The sequence below is a fragment of the Coloeus monedula genome (assembly GCF_965178545.1).
Source record: "Coloeus monedula genome assembly, chromosome: 8".
In the NCBI taxonomy this organism is placed as follows: Eukaryota; Metazoa; Chordata; class Aves; order Passeriformes; family Corvidae; genus Coloeus; species Coloeus monedula.
Genome location: NC_138788.1, coordinates 32,254,392 through 32,273,990, shown reverse-complemented (window position 1 = coordinate 32,273,990; position 19,599 = coordinate 32,254,392). Strand labels below are relative to the sequence as shown.

The window sequence follows — 19,599 nt, the reverse complement described above, 5'->3', positions numbered from 1 at the left end:
GTCCTACACTGCCTGGGGTTACTGAAAACTCTCCTAAAGCCCAGTGATCCTTGGATCAGGCATGAGTGAGATGAATTGAGACAAATGCTCCCAAGGCACCACCACTCTTTGCTTAGAACAGGAGAATTGCCTCAAACACATCCCTTCTGTGAATTTATGCTACTTGCGCTCTATTATCAGTTAAGGAACTCTACATATTTTGCAATCTTTGCACACTATCATTGCTGCAATCTCCCACAAAATGTTGAAATTAATTTTGAAGTTCTTACACTTAGAGATTTGCTGCCATCATGTCCTAAACTGATTTACAAATTAAGAGTATTTTCCTTGTTTAAATACAGGTAGAATATCCCTTTTAATAAGCTATTTCCTAGTATTTTTTTAAAAGACCAGCATAAATACAGGCTTTTTTATTTTGCATGTCTTGTGTCCCATTTAATAAGTTCCAGCTATTCAAGGAGTAAACAACTGAGTACATTCTACACAGCTCTGTGTAACCAGGGTGAAATTGTTGAGATTACATAAACCTTTCTATTTATCTAGACTTCCAAAAAATGCAAATAAGAGCTTCCAAATGGAAGCCAAAGTAAAATATGCTCTTAAAGGCCCTTTTTAGATGGTATTAAGATGAATCTTCTTTTTCTCCTCTACCTGACAAATTTAAATACTTTTTTCTTTTATTTCAATCCTGTGTTATATAACATTTTTGCACAACCATTTTGTATTAACGTTACCACATTTGCTATTTCCCTCCATTCTCCCATTCTCATTGAAAATGCTAAAACACGCCCGATTCTTGCTTCATAACGTGTTTTTTAAGATAACATAGCTCCTGTTGAAAACGTTCCCAGGGAATGAGAGAAGCGATTACTGAGCTGAACATTTCAGAGGCTCTTAAGCTGCCATCAGGTGCACAGAATGTGCCAAATTCCCTATTCTGCTTGTCTAACAGAAGAAAATACTCAATTGAGACATCTGCAACATGACTTTTTTTTTTATCCTCCTGCTGTTCCTCCTGACCCAAAAGCAAGGCTGCTATTGCCTTTTTGAATAGATTAGTCCTTATCTGAAAAGCCATTTAGTTGCAAATCCCAAACCTTTCCACTATTACCACGTATGCCTGTATTAGCCACGGTAAAGGCCCGTAACAGAGCAGTTCAAATGTTGGACTAATGACCTCTGGTATTTCTATAGAAGTGCTCTGTTAAACACTCAGGCATTTCAACTTTCAGTCACAAGACCTATAAAAAATTCATACTCTGAATCTCTAGTTTCAAACCACAGCACTACATCATTAAGAGCTTTTCAATCCTCCCACCCCACACACTTTACGAAGGGGGATGGGGAAGAGAGCTTTTATCTTCCTGGCAATAAAATTTCACATTTTCTTCTCCTCTTGTTTGCATTTTTAAGCAGTTCTGGAGGTTGGGGAAAAAAACAGCCACCAATGTCAGCATGAGCTTTCTTTTATTCTATTAAAATATAACATAATCTGTGAAGTTTTAGCTAGGTATTTAGCTAAACATAAAAAACGGTGTCAAAACCAAGCTTAATCATTTAAGTAACTTTTGTCTCAATTGTGGCTGCCTTTCAGAAATCATAAAACTTCCATTTCAAGACTGAAAGAAAAGACTACCCCTGACAAAGGGAAGCACCTGGAAAAACAGTGGACAGCTGACATAGTACATTCCCCAGTAGTATATACAGCTTTGATCTGGCCTTTAAATGAGTCTGCTGGATTAGAAGAACAGGGGTTTCTTTGGGATGCATGTTTATATTTTCCAGTAAAAATATGGTTATTTTCTATGACAATTTAGTAAACCAAAATTGAACACAATGGCTCTTCTAACCTCTCAAAATGTTCAAAATGACCCTTTCTGAAGAGTCACATGTTTTTCCTGCATGGTGTAGCCCTGTCTCATGTCACATTTCTTCTTTCTATCCTCACTCACTGCTTTTAAAGCGATGCTGTAATGCGCATCCTTCCTGGTCCCCAGTTTGATGGGGTGTCACTGGCCGTGCCACATGCACAGAGTACATCTGTCACCTCCCTGAAAGGGTTATGGGCAGCCTGGGCAGTGAGATCCCTCCTCTCCTCTCTTTTCCTCTGTGATCTCATCGAAGACACCGTTTGTCCTAAAAGAAACCTCTGTCCTTGATTGTCCTACCCACAGGACAGCAGCGATCTCACGCACACCACAGGCTGAAATATCACGCAAAGCTCTCAGCTTTCTTTTCTTCGCGTTCCTTTTCTCCATAGGTTTGGTTGGGTTTTTTTTACCTCATGTATTCAATGACGACTTTTAAGCACAAGTAGATAGCTGAAGGGGCCGGAAACAGATTTATATCTTATCACCGATAATAGCAGAGCTGGATAAAATGTCATCTAGGGAGCTCTTTTTCTTTTTTTTTCTTCTTTTTTTTTTTTTGATGTGCTAAAAGCATCTCTCATCAGCAGGAAACAAAGAGGTTTCTAGGAAGTCACACAACGCCCACGAAAACAGACTTTATCTCATCGCCGCTCTCCGGAACAATTTTACCGAAACAGTCCCCATCCGCCGCCGATTTTTGAAGAGGCTCAGCGTCCTTTTTCTGCCACCGCCCCCCGGTGCTCCTCGGGCGACCAAGCGCCACCAACCCCGGTCACCTTCCCGCGGGCGGTGCCGTCCCCCGCCCGCGCCCGCAGCGCCCGAACGGCGCCGGGAGAGCGGGGCGCCCACCCCGCCTGCCCTGCCCCGGACACCCCGCCCGCACCGCGACACCGGGCACGGCCCGCCGTGCAGAGGGTCTCGGGACCGTGCCCCGGCAGCAAGTCTCGGGGATGGCCAGGGAGAGGGGTCCCCGGGAGCGTTCTCAGGGAACGGGGCCGTGGGAACGGGTCTCGGGAGCGAGGATCGGGAGCGCGCCCCGGGATCGCTCTCGGGAGCGAGCGCCGCCCCTCACGGCCGCGGGTGACCCCTGCACGCGCCACCGCCCCGCCCCGCCCACGCCGCTCCCCCCCGCGCGCACGCGCCCGCCGCGCCGTGACGCCACAGCGGTGCGCGGAGCCATGACGTAGATCGCCGATCCCGCCAATAGGAGCGCGCGGAGGGCGGGGCCGGCGCCGCTGGTTGGCTGCCGCCGCCGCCCCCGCCCCGCCCCGCCCCGCGGCCGGCGGCGGGGGGGGACCCGGATGAGGCGGCCCCTGGCGGCCGCGGCCGTTAAACGCCGGCCGGGCGCGGGCGCGACCCCCGCGATGGCGGCGGCGCGGTGAGGGCGGTGCGCCCGGCGCAGCGCGGAGGGCCGAGGATGCCGCTGCTGTACGTGATCCTGCTCTCGGCGCTGGCCGGCTGCTGCCTCACGCTCCTGCTCCAGCTCCTGCTCCTCTACAGGAAGAAGCCCGAGCCCCCCGGGGCGGACGGAGCCTACGGCGGTCTCGTCTACGCCCGCGTGGCGCCCGAGCACGGCCTCAGGGAATACCTGCAGGGCGCGGAGCCGGCCGGCGGCCCGGCGTCGGCGGAGCCAGCCCCCAGCCCGGCCCCGGCCTCTGCGCCCGCCGCCGCCCCGGGCCCCGAGCCCGGCCCCAAGCAGCAGCAGCCGGAGCCCCCTCCAGACCCGTCCTCCCGCGAGGAGACGTGCCACTTCCTCAATGCCATCTTCCTCTTCCTCTTCAGGGAGCTCAGGGACACTGCCCTGGTCAGGGACTGGGTCATCAAGAAGATCAAGGTGGAGTTCGAGGAGCTGCTCCAGGCCAAGATGACAGGGAAGGTGCTGGAGGGGCTCAGCCTCAGGGAGGTCTCTCTCGGCGATGTCCTGCCTGTCTTCAAGTCCGTGAAGCTCATCCGGCCGGTGATCTGCAATGGGGAGGGCTGTCCCGAGGAGCTGGGCTTTGAGGTAGACCTGGAGTACAATGGTGGCTTCCACTTGGCCATCGACGCTGACCTGGTGTTCGGCAAGTCGGCCTACCTCTTCGTGAAGATCTCCCGGGTGATGGGGAAGCTGAAGCTGGTATTCACGCGCCTGCCCTTCACGCACTGGTTCTTCTCTTTTATGGATGACCCCGTGATACTCTTTGAGGTGAAGTCTCAGTTTGAAGGGAGGCCCATGCCGCAGCTCACTTCCATCATAGTGAACCAGTTCAAGAAAGTAATTAAGCGCAAGCACACCTTACCCAATTATAAAATCAGGTGAGTTGTCCTGCATCCTCAGCATTACTTGGGGTGGTGTGCAGCAGAATTGCTGCTTTGCTCTTAAAGGGTATTAAGCATGGTACGTTGCTTGTCTGCTGGCAGAAGCTTTCCATGAAAGGAAGGATCATTTTCCATTTATAACAGGTGGAGAAGCCATTGCACGGTGAGGTTGTGGCATGCCCTCAACTGGGTGTAACTAAGTGGCAGAATTAATGTGTATAAAAAGTTTTGGGGTCTTATTAGGTGTGTGGTAATAGGACCATGATATCCCTCTTCAGAAGAGGTAAGAGGATGTCTCCATGGAGAGTGTATGGGTTTGGGGTGTCCTCCCAAGCTTCTGCCACTGGTGAGCCACCAGGGCAAGACTTGTGGCTTATGCTTACCTATAGAGGTGAGATGATTATTACTTAATATAAGAAAGGGTAGAGTTCACTCTCTAAGGAATATTTTTGAGATCCCATGATATGGGCAGTCCGCTTCTTTTCTGGTCTGCTTAATTCCTTTAGTAATTGGGGGGAAGTCTAAAAGTTGATAAGAGAAATATTGCCACTACTGTGGTAAGTAAAACTTTGGGGGACCTTTTGTTTTGTTGGGTTTTTTTTTGTTTGTTTGGTTGGTTTTTTATTATAGTATGTTTTCTTTTACAAATGCACACACTGCAGCACAGACTTCATTATATAGTGAATATAATGAAATATGCAGTGATACTTCTGTAGCAGAAGTGGCAAAGGCATATGTGCTTTTTTTCTGTCCTCTGATATTGATATCGAATGTCTTACCACTGTTCAGGTACTGTTTCCTTTCTGTTGTGTCTTACCACTCGTAGGATACCATGTTTCCTTTCTCTCTTGTTTGTGCTTTGTAGCTTTTGTTATGTGTTAAGTAAGGATTTCAGTTTTGTTTACCACATTCTTCTGCAATAAGCCTTTTCCCTGAAATTCGTGAGAGATGACTAACTGAAAATGCCCATTTGAATTTTGAAGTGTAATTAACCTTGTAGTGATGTAATTTTTAAAGCCTTTTCAGCTGGTTCTCCTGAAATTGAATTTATAAGAGCTCTCACGAAAGTAGATTTTTAAAATATCCAGGATTTGGATAGCCCTGTTAGGGCAATAAGTAGCTTTGTCAGGTGGTGTGGTAGTCCTTTCAAATTTTGAGGTACCAAATTGCTCTCCAGAAGAGAGTAACCCCTGGACAGCAGGGAAGCTGTCAAGAGCAAGTTTGCTTCCATTCTCTTACTGTTTTGTAGAGAGTGAAGCTGTAAACTGTGGAGAAGAGCCCGAAGGAGAGGCTGTGATAGCAGAGTCAGCACTCCCAGCATACCTAGAAATGAACTTTGCACTCCCTAGACCAGCTTTTAGGGTTCCTGTGCAACCCGTGATGATGTGTTTCTCCCCTTCAGCAGATGTAAACAGGCATCTTCACTTTGCCTCTGTGCGATGCACGGGGACAGGAAGGTGTTTTCATTATTTAGTTGGAGATAGTAAGTTTTCCATGTGTTTCTCAAACTTTCTGCCACCAGAAAGAATGAATGAGGCATGTGTGAGGGACTGGAAGGGCAAATAAGGAAAGATGCAGAGTGCAGAGCCTGAGACAGAAATGAGAAGTGTGAGGATAGAAGATAACTGACACTAAGAATAATACATGAAGCATAAAGAATTATAAAATGAAGAAGAATTAACTGTTAACCTAAAGTATTCTCTCTAGTTAAAGGAGTTGGGAATTTATGAGTGTTTCAGAGTAAAATGCAGTATCATAGCTGATTTCCACACTACATAGTGGCTTGGTAGCCTACTGTGTTCAGTGAAACAGTGTCCAGCTCTGATATGGTGCTTTTGACCTTTACATTTTATGCCATGTACTGAACGTATCATTTCAACCCCCTGTGTTGTGAAGGGGGCATTAAGGCAGGACACTAAGCTCATTGCACATGAATGGAATTGTCCTAAGAAAGGAAGACAGGGTCATTGGTGTCCCAGCTGTCCATAACATGGCCTTTAAAGCTTCAGGTGGGAACTTTTAACTGTCCACAGTAGCCCAAGGTTTTGTGGAATACAGACCAAAAGTACAAATTCTTCACCAGCATGTCCCAGATGAGTTTAGGCAGGTGAATGCCCAAACTTGGTAACAACTGAATAGTAACAATATACTCTTAGGTGGTGGCAGAGCTGAGAGTTCAGGTGTTACTGAGAACTGGTTTGGAAAACCAAGTCCCTTGCTGATAAGACGCAAAACTTGGGGCTTTAAACAGAGTTGTAAGATTACATTGGATTTGGGGTTATGGTATGCTAATATATTTCTTAGCAAAGAATAGATACGAAAAAGCCAGGAGTTTCTCAACTGCTTAATAACCTGTTACCTTACTTAAAGCCTAAAAGTTTCTCAACTACAGGGAACATGATTATTCTCTCCGAATTTTTTCCTATTGCTTATATGCCTTTAAGTACATAGTCAGTATTTGCTTCCATGTGTAGTTCAAAACCTTTTTGGGGTGTCCCTACTCTTGCTCAAGTAACTTTGTAAATGAATCTTTGAATAGCAGTGATTACAATGTTGTAAACAAAAGCACTTGGAGTGTGAGGAGTTCTCTCTTCATCTGGTTAAAAGGGGCGCTTTGCTACTCTGTTGGCTTCCACACTGAAGCCCACAGAAGAGTTTTATCTTGTTTCAAGGTGTTAATTAGCATATAAAAATACGCCATTTTCTTTGGCTTTTGTATTAGGCCACTTCTCGAGGTTATTACTGGGTAGTGGATGGCAGATGAAGAGAACTTTTGCCAGTAGTTGATTTTGAACGTCGTGTAGCTAAGTTTGTGTTACAGATCCTGGCCTCCTCTGTTATTTAGTTATAAAATACTGTATTAGAAAAATGTGTCTTCATATGTGTAGTGTCTGTTGCTACAGCCAAATTACTACACAAGTACTTTGTATTCTTTCCAGTTAGGTACAAAGTTTATGCAGCAGAGCAGTGATGAGTAAGATCATATTTTGTATCGTCCATTTCTAGGACTGACTTTGTGTGATCTGCATAACTGTACCTTGAAAGTAGGAAAAGGCATCTTGCATTCCTGCTGTACTCCTTAGAGTCTCTAGGGAAAGGGACTGTAGCCTAGTTAGTGCATTTAAAGTTTGTCTAGAATTTTATGCACTTTTTTTCTCCATAAAAGCAATTGTCTACTAATTGAAAAAGAAGGGATGCATTTTATGTCTAAACAAATAAGTAGCAATTTGTGTTTTACTCTTATAGCATGTAATCGCTTTTCTCTGTCTCTTTAATAAATGTGTTTGTGTCTGGCAAAACACCCTATTTTGTAGCTGCTCTACCATTGAATGGAATTGCTATCTTGTATAGTAGAATTTGAGTAAATGGATGTAAGGCTGCTGGTAAAATCCAGTGAATGGTAGGCTGGGTTTTTCTTTTTTTTTTGTCGTCGTTGATAAAGGATTTATGCAATTGATAATGGCAATAGTTATATTTTATAGTTAATGTGAATGTATTTGTTGCTTTGTAACAGAAATGCAAACAGCTTTTCTGCAAATATTTTGGTCTGTCAGAACAGTGTCTTGTTCAGATGTGGGGAAGATCTAATACAACTTTTTTTATTCTCTGGTATACATGAGTTCTACTGCACTTTTGGGAAACAAAATAACTGTAAGTTAATATTACTTCTTTTTTGCTACTAGCTGTAATGAATAATTGCAGGTATCATTTATTTGACTCTAAATGCTCCAAGCTCTATTTTGACTTAACTTTTTAAATTACCCTTTTTTTTAGTGCTAAGATACATTGACCAGTGGGTAGAGTTTGAGAATGAGCATGGAAAGCCTTGACTTCCCTGTTGGTTGGTTGTGATGTCAACTGCTGGTGTTCTGCAGTGGCCACTGACCCACTGGCTGTCTTATTGTCCCCAAATCTTTCATGCTGGCACTCTCAGGAACTGTGTTCAGTCAGTCTTGCATCTGCATGGCTTGACTTGACACTGGATTTTTCATGTAGGTTTCTTTTAGTAGAGCAGGGCAGTGAATACTATCAGCAGGAAGCAGAGTTTATCTTGTGACCCGAGTCCAGCTTTTGTTTTTTCATTATACACAGTCAGTTCTTTAACGCTATAGACTCAGTTCATGTTGGTTTTAACTTTTATCTTGTCCTTTTAATAGTGGCTATTAAGATGGTTAACGCTAAGCTGCAGTCCCTTGCATTGTCATAGCATGTTTAGGATTTAGAGGCACAGAGTAAGGACTATTTCAGGTGTCTGTCTCCTTGCTCCATGGTGCTGTTGCAGTAGTCATGGGTTCATCTGTGTTAGTTCTCTAATGAGCTGTACCTTGCTCATTAACCTTTTATTAAGCTGCTTATGGTGACAACCTTGCTATGCGCCCCCTCACCTCAAGTTTACACTGGTTGTGTGGTGTCCAGCCTGTTCTTAATAGTTGGGTGTATTTTTTCTCTTTTGCACAGCTCCTGATCTTGCTTTTAAATTTTGGAGAGGTTTGGGGTTTGGGTTCCTTCTAGGCAATAAAAACGCAGTTTGCTATAATGAAGATACAAAGCCTGGTATGTGTATGTAAAGTCCTTCTTCTGCCAGAATTTAACTTCCGAGTATTTCTTAAGCAGTGATGTAAAAAAACCTGACAGCTGGGTTTTTTTTCCTGAATGAAACATCTTGCAAGTTCATCCATTCAGATTCTAAGCAGAGCTGGTGTTGCCTGAGCAGTGGGTCAGTTCTGTGTATTTTAGAAACACTTTGTTTCTTAGTTTGTTACATTAAAAAACTCGAATATTTTGTATTGATACTAGCCTGCTTTGATAGACTATATTTGCTTTATTTTAACACATGCTACCACAGAGGGGAATAACTTTCTTTTCTTTAGAAGTATTCTCACAAAGCATTTCTTCTACCATTTCTATATTGGGTGTTTAGATTACCTCCTCTGGTCGCTTCCAACATGAATTTTCCTTAGAACTGATAATTTGCATTATATTTAGTCATGTTAGATAGTTTTATGCTTTATTTGGAAGCTGGGGCTATATTGAATTTCTCTGGGAAGAACAATTAGACTAGACTATTTTTATTTACCATTATGGAACGCAATTTGAGAGTTACATAGTAGTTTCCTATTTTTGGCAAAACTTAAGCCTAGAAGTCATGTAAATAGCTATTGATTAGAAATGTGTTTTACAATAGAAATTACTTCATAACGAGGAAATGGAGGTATTTGAAAAACTATAAAATTTTAAGTAGTATGTATTATTCATATGATGAGTCTATATACAGGAGTACCAGAAATAATCAGAGCTTGGACTTGTGAGCATGTCTTTGCTTCAGAGACCTTTCTCTGTAGCTGCTGCAAAGGGAGAGTTTTTCTTTTTGACTGGATTTCTACTGTAATTGATATGAATCTCTCTACTAGTTAAATCTGTAAGACACTCCTGTTTGAATTTCTCATTCCTACTGGTGCTGAGAGGAGAGTCATTTGTTGTTTTTTTTATTGTTTATTTTTTTTAACGCCATGCCTATTCTAGATACAAAAATCTTCCAGTGTACAAAAGCATTAAGAAAGCCCCCAGGATCTGAGTCCTTTTCTGCTCTGCAAAAATTGATGGTAAAGCAGCACTGTGATTTGCAGACTGTCCCAGAGGTACTGCCCTGAATGATGCCAGCACAGACTATTCTGCTAATGGCAAAGTGGTGATAATTTGACTCAGTAGATCTGTCTGTAGGTGGTAGTTTCATGCTTGAAAGATTATCTTAGTAGTGCATGGACAAGCAGTTTTTCTTAGTCTTACAGGAATTGGATAAATGGGTCTGTAGGCAACCTGACACACAATAAACACAACCAAACCTCAGAACAGCAAATATTTTCATTTTTTTCAAGGGTGCTACATGTGTACAAGGGAGCTTTGTAGTGCAGAGCTTTTTACTGTTTTGTTTTGGGAGGCATACATAATTTCTGGAGGGTCACTAAGTACAAGTTTCTTCACATTGTATGAAATTATATGGTTACAATGTATGTATGTAAATCTTATGTAGCTATCAAGTCCAAATCCGTTGGTTCTAAGGGTTTTGAAACATTTTTTGTCATCTTCCCCAGCTCCAGCACTTCATGAGTTTTCACACTGGAAGGATTTAATTCTGAAAGAATGCCAGTTTGAAACTTGTTCATTGTAAAGTCAGATTTAATGAGTGACCAGCTACATACCAGACATTTCCCAGTATACAGGTGACATTCTTTTCAGCTTAAGAGTGAGACTTTTTCTGTGGTTAGTCAACAAATCTTACATTTTCTATTCTTACCTGCAAGGGTGAGGAACTAACACATCACTGACTTGAGATGGTTTAGTGAAAAAATTGGGAGGTATAGTCAGGGACGGAGAAAAAAATCTCAGTTGGAGGGGGAGATGGATGAAGACACAAAGGAGTAAGTGTTGGTGATTAGTATCTGCCTTTTCTTGCAGCTAGAAATCCAGTAAGCTTAATTGGTCTGACACAAAAATAGGACCTCCTTCAACTTTTCTTCCTTGCAACAATATATAAAAGACTGTGCAATAATAATGAAAAGAAAATTACCTCATAATCCTTTGCTGGTTTGTATTTAAAAGTTACTTGATCTTAGTCCTGCAATGAACTTTCATGTGGATAGTGAATAAAGACTGAAAAATCTGCTAAGATTTATTTAGTACTTGATGGTGTTTCCTGTTCACCGGCATTGAGACCATGTTTCTGTTCATCTGGGCTCTGATCTTGAACTGATCTGCTGCTCAGTGAAAATAAATATGGATCTTTTTATCAGTTGTCCTAATTTGTGTTGCTTTCAATGCATATGAATAAAATATGAACTAACCAGTAGTAGTGTTTATTTTTTGAAAGGTAACTTATTTCAAAATATAAATCATATAGGAGTTAATCGCTTTACTGAACTGTAGGCACCTAAGAAATGTCTGGGTTTCATTCTGAGCCTGCCTGCTGAAGCAGGTACTGGAATTGGGCTATTCTGAACCACCTTTTACAGGCTGTATTATAATTTTTAGACTCTGTGCATAGATAGCATGGTTAATGTTCCCTACCTGCCACACAGAACTGAACACTGGGTTTCCCTGAAGGAGATTACTTCAAGGAACAAAGATGCAGAATTTGCCTGTAAAGATATGTAGCTAATACATCTCTCAGTAACTCATTTGATGTAAAAATGTAGGAGTCTTTTTTGTCTAACCTATTTATATATATTTAATGCACAAAGCAGTTAATCTTTTATTGGCAAATGACACTTGATCAGAAAGCTCTTAAAAGCAGCCTGGGTAAGGACAGTAGGTTTTAGTGGGATAGAACAGTGCAGTGCTGGTGAAGCTCAGTCTCAAGCTGCTGGATTCACTATTGGAGCTAGTCCTCTCATGTTCTGCATTTCTGTGGGAAACTGCTTATTCTGCATTCCTGCAGAGATTGCCTAAAGTCACCCAATCTGTTCCTGTGTTTACAGTTCATGTTCCTGCTTGCTTGATTTAAAACAGTTCTAACATTTGAGTATTCTTGATAGTATTTTTTCTTTAGAGTATAGTCAAAGACTTTGACTCCACTTCTAGGATTAATAAGCTTTATTTTCTAAAATGAGTATGGAGAGAAATTAGCGACCCACATTAGGTTACATTAATAGATAATTTGTGTCACTCCAGTCTGCTAAAATCCCTGAATTGTGGAAGTACAGAAACCTTTGGATGATGATCTCAAACCATGCCTTCATCCAGAAAAAAGCAATAATCCAATGTGATCGTGAAGACTCCTACATCGCACCTGCCCAAGGCCATTAAGGTGCATCTTCTTCCCTAGGCACCCTGCCTTCTGGAAGGACTCCTACCCTTGTGCAGCCCTGGACTCTGCTGCAGGACCCAGCTGGAGCCTGGCAGTTTTAGACCTGTCTGTGGCCAAACACAGCTCTGCAAACTGCCAGGAGATGCTGGCCATAGCAGACGAGAAAAGAAAGAGAGGGAAAACCTTAAATTTTGTGAGGTAAAAAACCCACAGAAATTGTGTTCAACCCTGAGTTGGGCTCTGGAGAGCTACTTAGTTTGGTATTTTCTTTCCCCTACAGGCTGCTCTAATTCATTTTAGCCTTAAAACTATGGGGTACAACTTACCTTCATAACATTTTAATTCCCCTGTTCAGTGCTGCTGGAGTTCAGCAGAATGGCCTGTGAGGACCAGAGTCCCCAGCCCTCTCCATTAAAGCTGTTTCATATAATGAAAAATACAGGAATTCTACTACGGCAATACAGTTCACACATTTTTGAAGGCTTACCAGATGTCATAAAGCTCTGTCTGAAATAGAGTGTGTATTACAGTGATCAGCTGATGATAGTTAATCAGACTGTTACACGTCCTCAAAGACAGTAATTAATTGCCAGCTATGACTAGCATAAAATTAGATTATGATAATCACTTGGGAATTAATTTTTTGGCAATTTTTTGTTGCTTTAGCTGAAAAACTTACAGGGACACTTCAAGATGTAAATTAAAAAAATTTCTTTCTGTCTAATATTTTTAAATTATCTGTGGATATCTAATGGAAATCATAACACTTACATACTTCATTCTGACTTTCTTAACTGAGACTTAATGCTAATCAGGATATTTTCCTGCATCAGTGTCAATGGCAACATTGTTATGAAAAATTCTCACTCAGAAGGAAATGTGTACAAATACTACAATCTACTTTTGTAATGGCATTGTGTTGTTTGCAAGTGAAATGAAGGTAGTAGTACTGGTCATAACTACTACCACATATGTAAAATGCTTTAAATTATGCTTAAATCTGTGAAAAATACCCGTCACATGTTTTATATGTAGTATCTTAAAGGTAACCCATTGTGTAGTCACTTGTGTAGTAAATGGCTTAAACCATTATTAAACCATTATTCCTGTTTGCCTAAGCTCAAATAGGAAGAGTAGAAATGGAAGATCCCAGTCTTGCACAGGGCTTCCTGGTGGTGCTTGGATCACCTCTGAATGATCCGGCTTGGTGAGTAGTTCCTAAGTAATTAACCAGTGGTTATGACTCAGAAAACTTCAACAGCTGTGTGGTTTTTTGTTGGTTTGGGGTTTTTTTTTTTAAGAATAACTGCGTACTTGCTAACAAAACCTGATGCCACATGTTAGAAGAAACAAAACAAAGCCTAATGTTTCCAAGCAAAGAAAGAGCCCAGTGAATTAAAAAGGGAGGTGGGGTGGGAACAGCAGTGTTAGTCAGTGGTATTGTTTTAAAACAATACTACAAAAACTCAGATGGTTTCTTCTTTTCCTCTGTTCCTCTGAATGAAGAGCAAATTAGAGAAAGTATTCAAATTCCTAATGAGGTTGGTAGGAAAAGGTTATACTAATTTGAGCAGCTGCTTCTATCAAATGTAATCACAAGTCCTAATTGTAACTTGCCATGAGGGATGCAGGATTTGGAAAGGGCAGGAATTCTTCCTGTTAATTAATCTTACAAACCCTTCCTGTGTTTGACTGTCAACAGTGGTGCCACAGGTCATGTCCAGACTGAGCTTCTGTGTTATTTGATCCTGTTTACTGTATGGGTCTATTAATAAAATGCTGTGACTTGCCCTGTGGTGTCATCTTTGCTTGGGGGACAGCTGGCAAGTACATGGCCATGGTGTGTCCCTGGGTCCGTGTGTGCCCTCCCCACCACTGCAGACCCTGAGCTCTCTAAAAACCAGGCCCATAATGACTGCTGTTTGCAGCTTCAGGGTGAGCTGTCAGTCATCTCAGCTTTGAAAACGGTACTACGAAGCCTGAGCTCCCAGGTAGTGAATTGGAGCATCTTCTGTCTTGTCAGAAGTGACTGGATAAATGTAGATTGAGGAGAATCTTCTGCAGTTCGAGCATTTTTAAAACTAACTGGAGGAGTGAGGATAAACCTTGGGAAGTCTCTTGCCTAGAATCACAGTAGATACAAATGTTTTTTCACTTTTGGTTTACAGCTGTCAGAGACTGCTTTCATCAGTGAGACAGTTGTTTTCTGTCTAAGCAGCCTGAGAGATGTCCCTTTTTTCCGCATGGATATAGGCTGGGGTTTAGAGCAGAGGATTAAAACTCTTCAGCTCAATGACTGAGTCGTGTTCAGAGCTTAGACTTCTCACAGAACATCATCTTTTTGCTCTAACTGGGATTGCAGACAGGTGCTGTTTGTAGAGGCTTGAGACTTCCTTATGGGAGAACATACTGCTGAAGTGAGCAAAAGCTAATGTTTGCCTAGCATCAGTCACTGGGACCAATCTCTAATCCAGCTGGCTAAAGGTAGACTTCTGGGGTGGCTTGGCTTTTATTTGCTTTTCTTTGTGTGTACTTTTTGTTTTATGTTGTTTGGCTTTTTCCTGCTGCTGTTTTCCTTGAATGCCTAAAAGCTGGTTGCTAAACCACACCTACTTCTCTTTCAGCTCTATGTGAACATAAGCACATTCTGTGTTTTCTGTCCCATTTGGAGCAAAGCCACAACAATTCAGGCTTTTTGGTTAGACAGGGAAATTTTGTCTTCATCCTGTCAGAATTACAGCAGGATTTTCATCTCTTAATTTGAATCAACAGGACCTGAAAACTCAGGGATCAAACAGGCATTGACTACATTGAGTTAACTAAGCTGTTTCAGTAGTTTTGGAATTTAGGATTTGGGAAGCTAGTGTTCTTGAAATGCAAAAAAGTATGCACGTGGTCAAGTTGATCTGGTTTGTGCTGATAAGAAAGAAGTTTTGGTAAGATTTATTTTTTACCTGTGGCTATTTCAATACAGGCAGTAAAACCATACTGTTAAGACTCTCCACGTTGTATTTGCAATTTCTGTCATATAAGCAAGAAAAAATCTACTGTCTTTTTTGAAGAAGTTACTAAGTTGTTTGCATTTATTCTTTTATTTGTTCTTGTGGAAGCCAAGAACAAATTGAAGTTTGAGAAGTGTCTTGTCTCGAGTGTATGATTCAAAATATACCTCAGAATTACTGAGAAGATAGAAGACTGTAGTTTAAGAATCTGTGAAACTTCTTGGAAGAAAAAAAAGAGAACAGTAAAATCCTTGCCTTTTTTATTTTTCTTTTGAGGACTTGGTTTAAGGAAAGAAAAGGGCACTGTTTGTATATTGAGAACTTGTGTGTATGAGCCTCCTACATGCGTGGGGCAGAATATCCTGTAAGACAGTGGGTGGAGTACTAGATCTGATTTGCAGTTTACCATAACTCGTTATAGAAACCTACTATAATTTGAATTGTTAAAGTCCCCTGAGTGTGAATACTGACACAGTTCAGTAGCATTATTCCTTGAGAAATTAGTGGAAGCTGGAGAATTGCTTTTGTAAAATGTATAACAAAATCTATAAAGAAACCAGTACTGCTACTTTTTTTTTTTTTCTCAAAGTAAGGGTGAGCTCCATTTTTATATCTTCAGTGTGAAGAATGATATAAGCTGTTTACAATATAATTCCTGACAAGTATAAATGTTAGCTGATAAGTATTTTTAAATCTTATTAAGGTGATCATGTCTTTTTAGAAGTGGATTGTAATATTTTAGATTTTTTGTAGAAGTAAAACTTTATCTTAAATTACGCACAGTGTAAGAATAGAGGGCTGTTTGTATCTTAAAATATCTGGTCTCAATGACTCTTTGAAATTTACACACTTTATAAGTGCCTGACTTGTGTTTCTGTGACTCAGGTGAAAAAGGCAATCTAAAAATGACTCAATTCTGTTGTGTAGTTATTTGAACCTTTTGATTACTCCCCAAACTGAAAATAAATTCAGCTGTTACTCTTTCAACAGCATTTTAGATACTAGAATCTTCAGATACGGTAGCATTTACAAAACTGAATTGGTGCTCTACTAGAATTCGAAGTAAAAATTAAGATTTGCAATGCATTTGAAGTAGTCCTATACTGAAGATACTTGCATTTTTAGTTGATGGGTTCTTCTAAGATTAATTTTTTTTTTTTTTTTGCTTCTTATTAATATTCAAATGTAACTTAAATTCCTAAACCTGAAAACGTTTGATCTTTATGTCAGTAGAGTACTGCTGGGATTCATATCGTGCAAGTGTTTAATGTACTCTTAAACAGATGTTCAGTAATTTTAAACGCTGTTTTAGATACCAAACTTACTGTATAAAACCAGAGAATAATTTAAAACTTTTTCTATAACTTACTCTAGAAAAATATTCTCACTTCTGAGTAAAAGCTCTACGAAATCCCACCTCCTCCTGCACTTAGAAATGAAACTGTAAGACTTTCTGGTTCTCCCAAGTAGGAGATGGAGTACTGAGAGCTTTTGAATTTTGATCCTGTTTCTGTTTAGCTCTGAACAATTTATTATTGTTTTTTTTACTGTGATTGTGTATATTCTTAACTGATGCAATGAGCAGACACAGAAGCATATGGTTATCATACCAGATAAATCAATTTTTTTTTAAGTTCTCAATAGATTTCCTCATGCAACTAAAAATATTGTTAAGTAGGTACTGAGGGGACCAGTTAATTTGGGTAATAGGTTAATTAAACTAAGGTATAAAAGACTTCTGTCCTCTTTTCTGTTAAAAGTTGGTTAAAGGACTACAAAGCAATCATCACAGAATAGTGAATATAAATTAAAGGCAATGTGGGTCAGACATCTTTAAAACTTAAATCACTGAATTACAGACTTGTTCCATGTAGGTGAGTTCTGCTCCCAGAACTGGCAACTGGAAGGGAGAATTCCTCCCATTCAGGGCTGAAAGCACTCAAAATGAAGAGAATAAGGTTGGTTTGCTTGGGATTTTTCTGGATACACTTTTGATCTAGACTTTGATGAGGCGGTGGTGAGAGGGAATGAGTCACTGCAAGAGCAAATAAGCCACTGAAGTGACTGAAGTCTGGCACGAATGGAGTGTAGAAGTCCTTCAAGTGAAGGAGACACTGCCTGCAGTGGCTGGAAACATTTTTGCTGTGCTTTGTGTGTGGAAGAGCTTAGTATTGTGCTATTTTAGTGTACACCTTTAATCCTATATATTAATTGAGTAACTTTATCTTAATTACTTTCAGTGTAATCATCTGACTAATTCCCTGCGTGAAGCAGAATTTTTTTGCTGTTTGTATCTTGCAATGTTTGTTAACAAACACTTGATACTCTACAGCTTCTTTTAAATATTGCTTCTGTAGGGTTGTGGTTTTTTCACTTGCTAAAATTTCACATGAAGTTTGATTGATGGGTATTCCTCTTCATATTAATGCTAGGTTTTAGCTAGCATTTTCTTTATAGTGTGCTGTCTGAATTTCACTTTTAGACAAATAAGATGAGTTTGTGGAGGGACTCTGGTATTTAAAAACAAGTTGAAAAGGCACTATAAGCATTTAATATAAGGCACTTCTAAAGACTTTCTGCAGAGAGCATCCATTGCTGGCCTGCTGCAGTCCAGCCAAACAAAAGGAGAGATATGATGGCTCTGTAAGAACATGTGCCCTGCTTTTAGAAGGTGGGGAAGCTCACAGGCTTTTCCTACTTTGGGGAAAACGATGGGAGAACTGTGCTCCCTGTCCCTGTTGGGAGCATGGATTTCCTGTGCATGGTTTTACAACATAAGGGAACCGTCCCACCCTGTTACCAGCACTCCCCATCTGGGTCTGTATTAGTTCACCAAATCCCACTGGGAAAGTCTTTCCAAATAAATAGTGTTGTCTTGCACTTAAATATTCTGACAACAGTTCAGTTCCCTAATATGTAATTGAAATGTACAGGAAATAGTTTAATTTTGGAAATGCACAAACTCTCTGTAAATTAAATAGATAAGTGCTATTATAAATTTGGAAGGCTTCAGAGTAGCTGACAAACATTAAAAATGCATTTAATATGGGATATTTAGCTCTTTGTATGTTGCTATGGAAATGGGTTATGTGTTCCTTTTTTGCTAAAGATTTTGCAAATTAGTTGTGGCGATAAGAATGTGAACATAAGTGCTTGTTGTAAATTAAACATGATGTTGAGACTGCCTTTTAATCCCATATTTGTAGGAAGTTTAACTAGTGCTGCACAAAGTCCTGCATACACTGCGAAGTGTTTTGCATATTATTGCATATAACTGTATTGGTATTTTAGAATTATTTTGCCTTTAATTCACTGTTGTATAAATTGTTGTTTTTTTTTTTTTTTTCAAAATAGAAATCAAAAATATAGTAAACATTGTCTTAATCTAGCAAGGAAAATGGCTTGCTGGGGATTATTTCATTATACTGTGCTGCAGCAAAGGCTTGCAGTGTGTGCTGTACTAACACTTGAGGATGATGTTTTTGGTTTGAATGTGTAGGTGGATATGTCTGCATTCTTACTGGAATCAGTTATTTTGCTCTTCTGGTTTGTTCTTTTAGTATTTAAGATAGATTTGTCCAGGTTTCTGTTCTTGCTAAATAGGCTGCAGGATGTGTGCATATGTAAGCGAAAGGCCTTCGAAATACCAACACTTTTAAGCATGGTATTTGCAGAAATTGGAAGAGCTGAAGGTAGCCTATTGAATCTTCTATCTTCTTTGTCATTTTTCCCTGCCAGAAGTCTTGTTTCAGTAAGTTACTGAAGCTCGGAATGGTGGTTGTGCGTTCAATACTCCCATGGAAAACTATCTTTTTAATAGGTTTTAGGAACAGGCGTATTGGCAGTTGCTGGTACTAATTGAAAAGTAGTTTATTAGTGCTTAAAAATCCTCAAACCTACAAGTACCTATTCACTCAAAACTTGGCATTATTTTGCAGGTTGTTTGCCTAACTCTTCTGCCTAATGAAATCTGAGCTAAGCCTGTATTTTGAGGGAGTAAAATCATTCCTAGCAGGTACCATTGCATGTGCTTAAGGTGAGAAACATGAGGTGGGTCTGAGTGGGGAGGTGGCCAGGCCCTGAAGTGGTGCTAAGTTCTGTAGAGTCAAAATAGTGGGGTCATCTTGGTGGTTTTTCCCTACCCTTGTGATGCTTACTATTACTTTAGTAATTCAAGAACTATAAAGGAAAACTATGAGTAAAATACCAGACCAGTCAGTACATGCACAGGGCATATTTTGACTTGGTTATTTGGGGTATACTCATAAACCTAAACCATGGCCAGAGTGATTTAATAGCCTCGTATTTGTCATGCATAAGACTTAAAAAAAAAAAAACGTGTTTAAAACTGAGTATTTTTATGTGACATATTTCAAAATGGTTTTCTTCATGAAGGAGTTAATGAGGGAGAAACTTGGAACCAAATTAAAGTTAGAAGTTGAGTTGGATTTCAGGAAAATAGCTGGAGTGTTGAGTTGTGTTTATTCACAAAGAGAACAAAAGAAATGTCTTTCTCATGGCTCTGTACGAGACTGTTGCTCGTACAGAAACGGAGCGTCTTGAATCAGAGAGCATGGAGCTCCCTCCCAAAGTGTGTGCTGACAGTTAAAGGACACTTAATTAT

At 40.6% G+C, this 19,599-nt stretch overlaps 1 protein-coding gene across 2 annotated transcripts in view; it reads left to right on the top strand.

The window, feature by feature from the left end:
- Positions 1 to 3,176: 3,176 nt before the first annotated feature.
- The window catches only part of PDZD8 (PDZ domain containing 8), a 53,270-nt gene continuing 36,847 nt past the window's right edge, over positions 3,177 to 19,599 (top strand). The window contains exons 1-2 of one of the 2 annotated variants that reach the window (XM_082286600.1): positions 3,177 to 3,299; positions 3,654 to 4,166. In XM_082286600.1, the coding sequence (XP_082142726.1) occupies positions 3,289 to 3,299; positions 3,654 to 4,166 (524 nt within the window). In that variant the 5' untranslated portion in view covers positions 3,177 to 3,288. Of the gene's footprint in view, positions 4,167 to 19,599 lie in introns of both variants that reach the window. The other variant, XM_082286599.1, reaches the window with a different exon arrangement.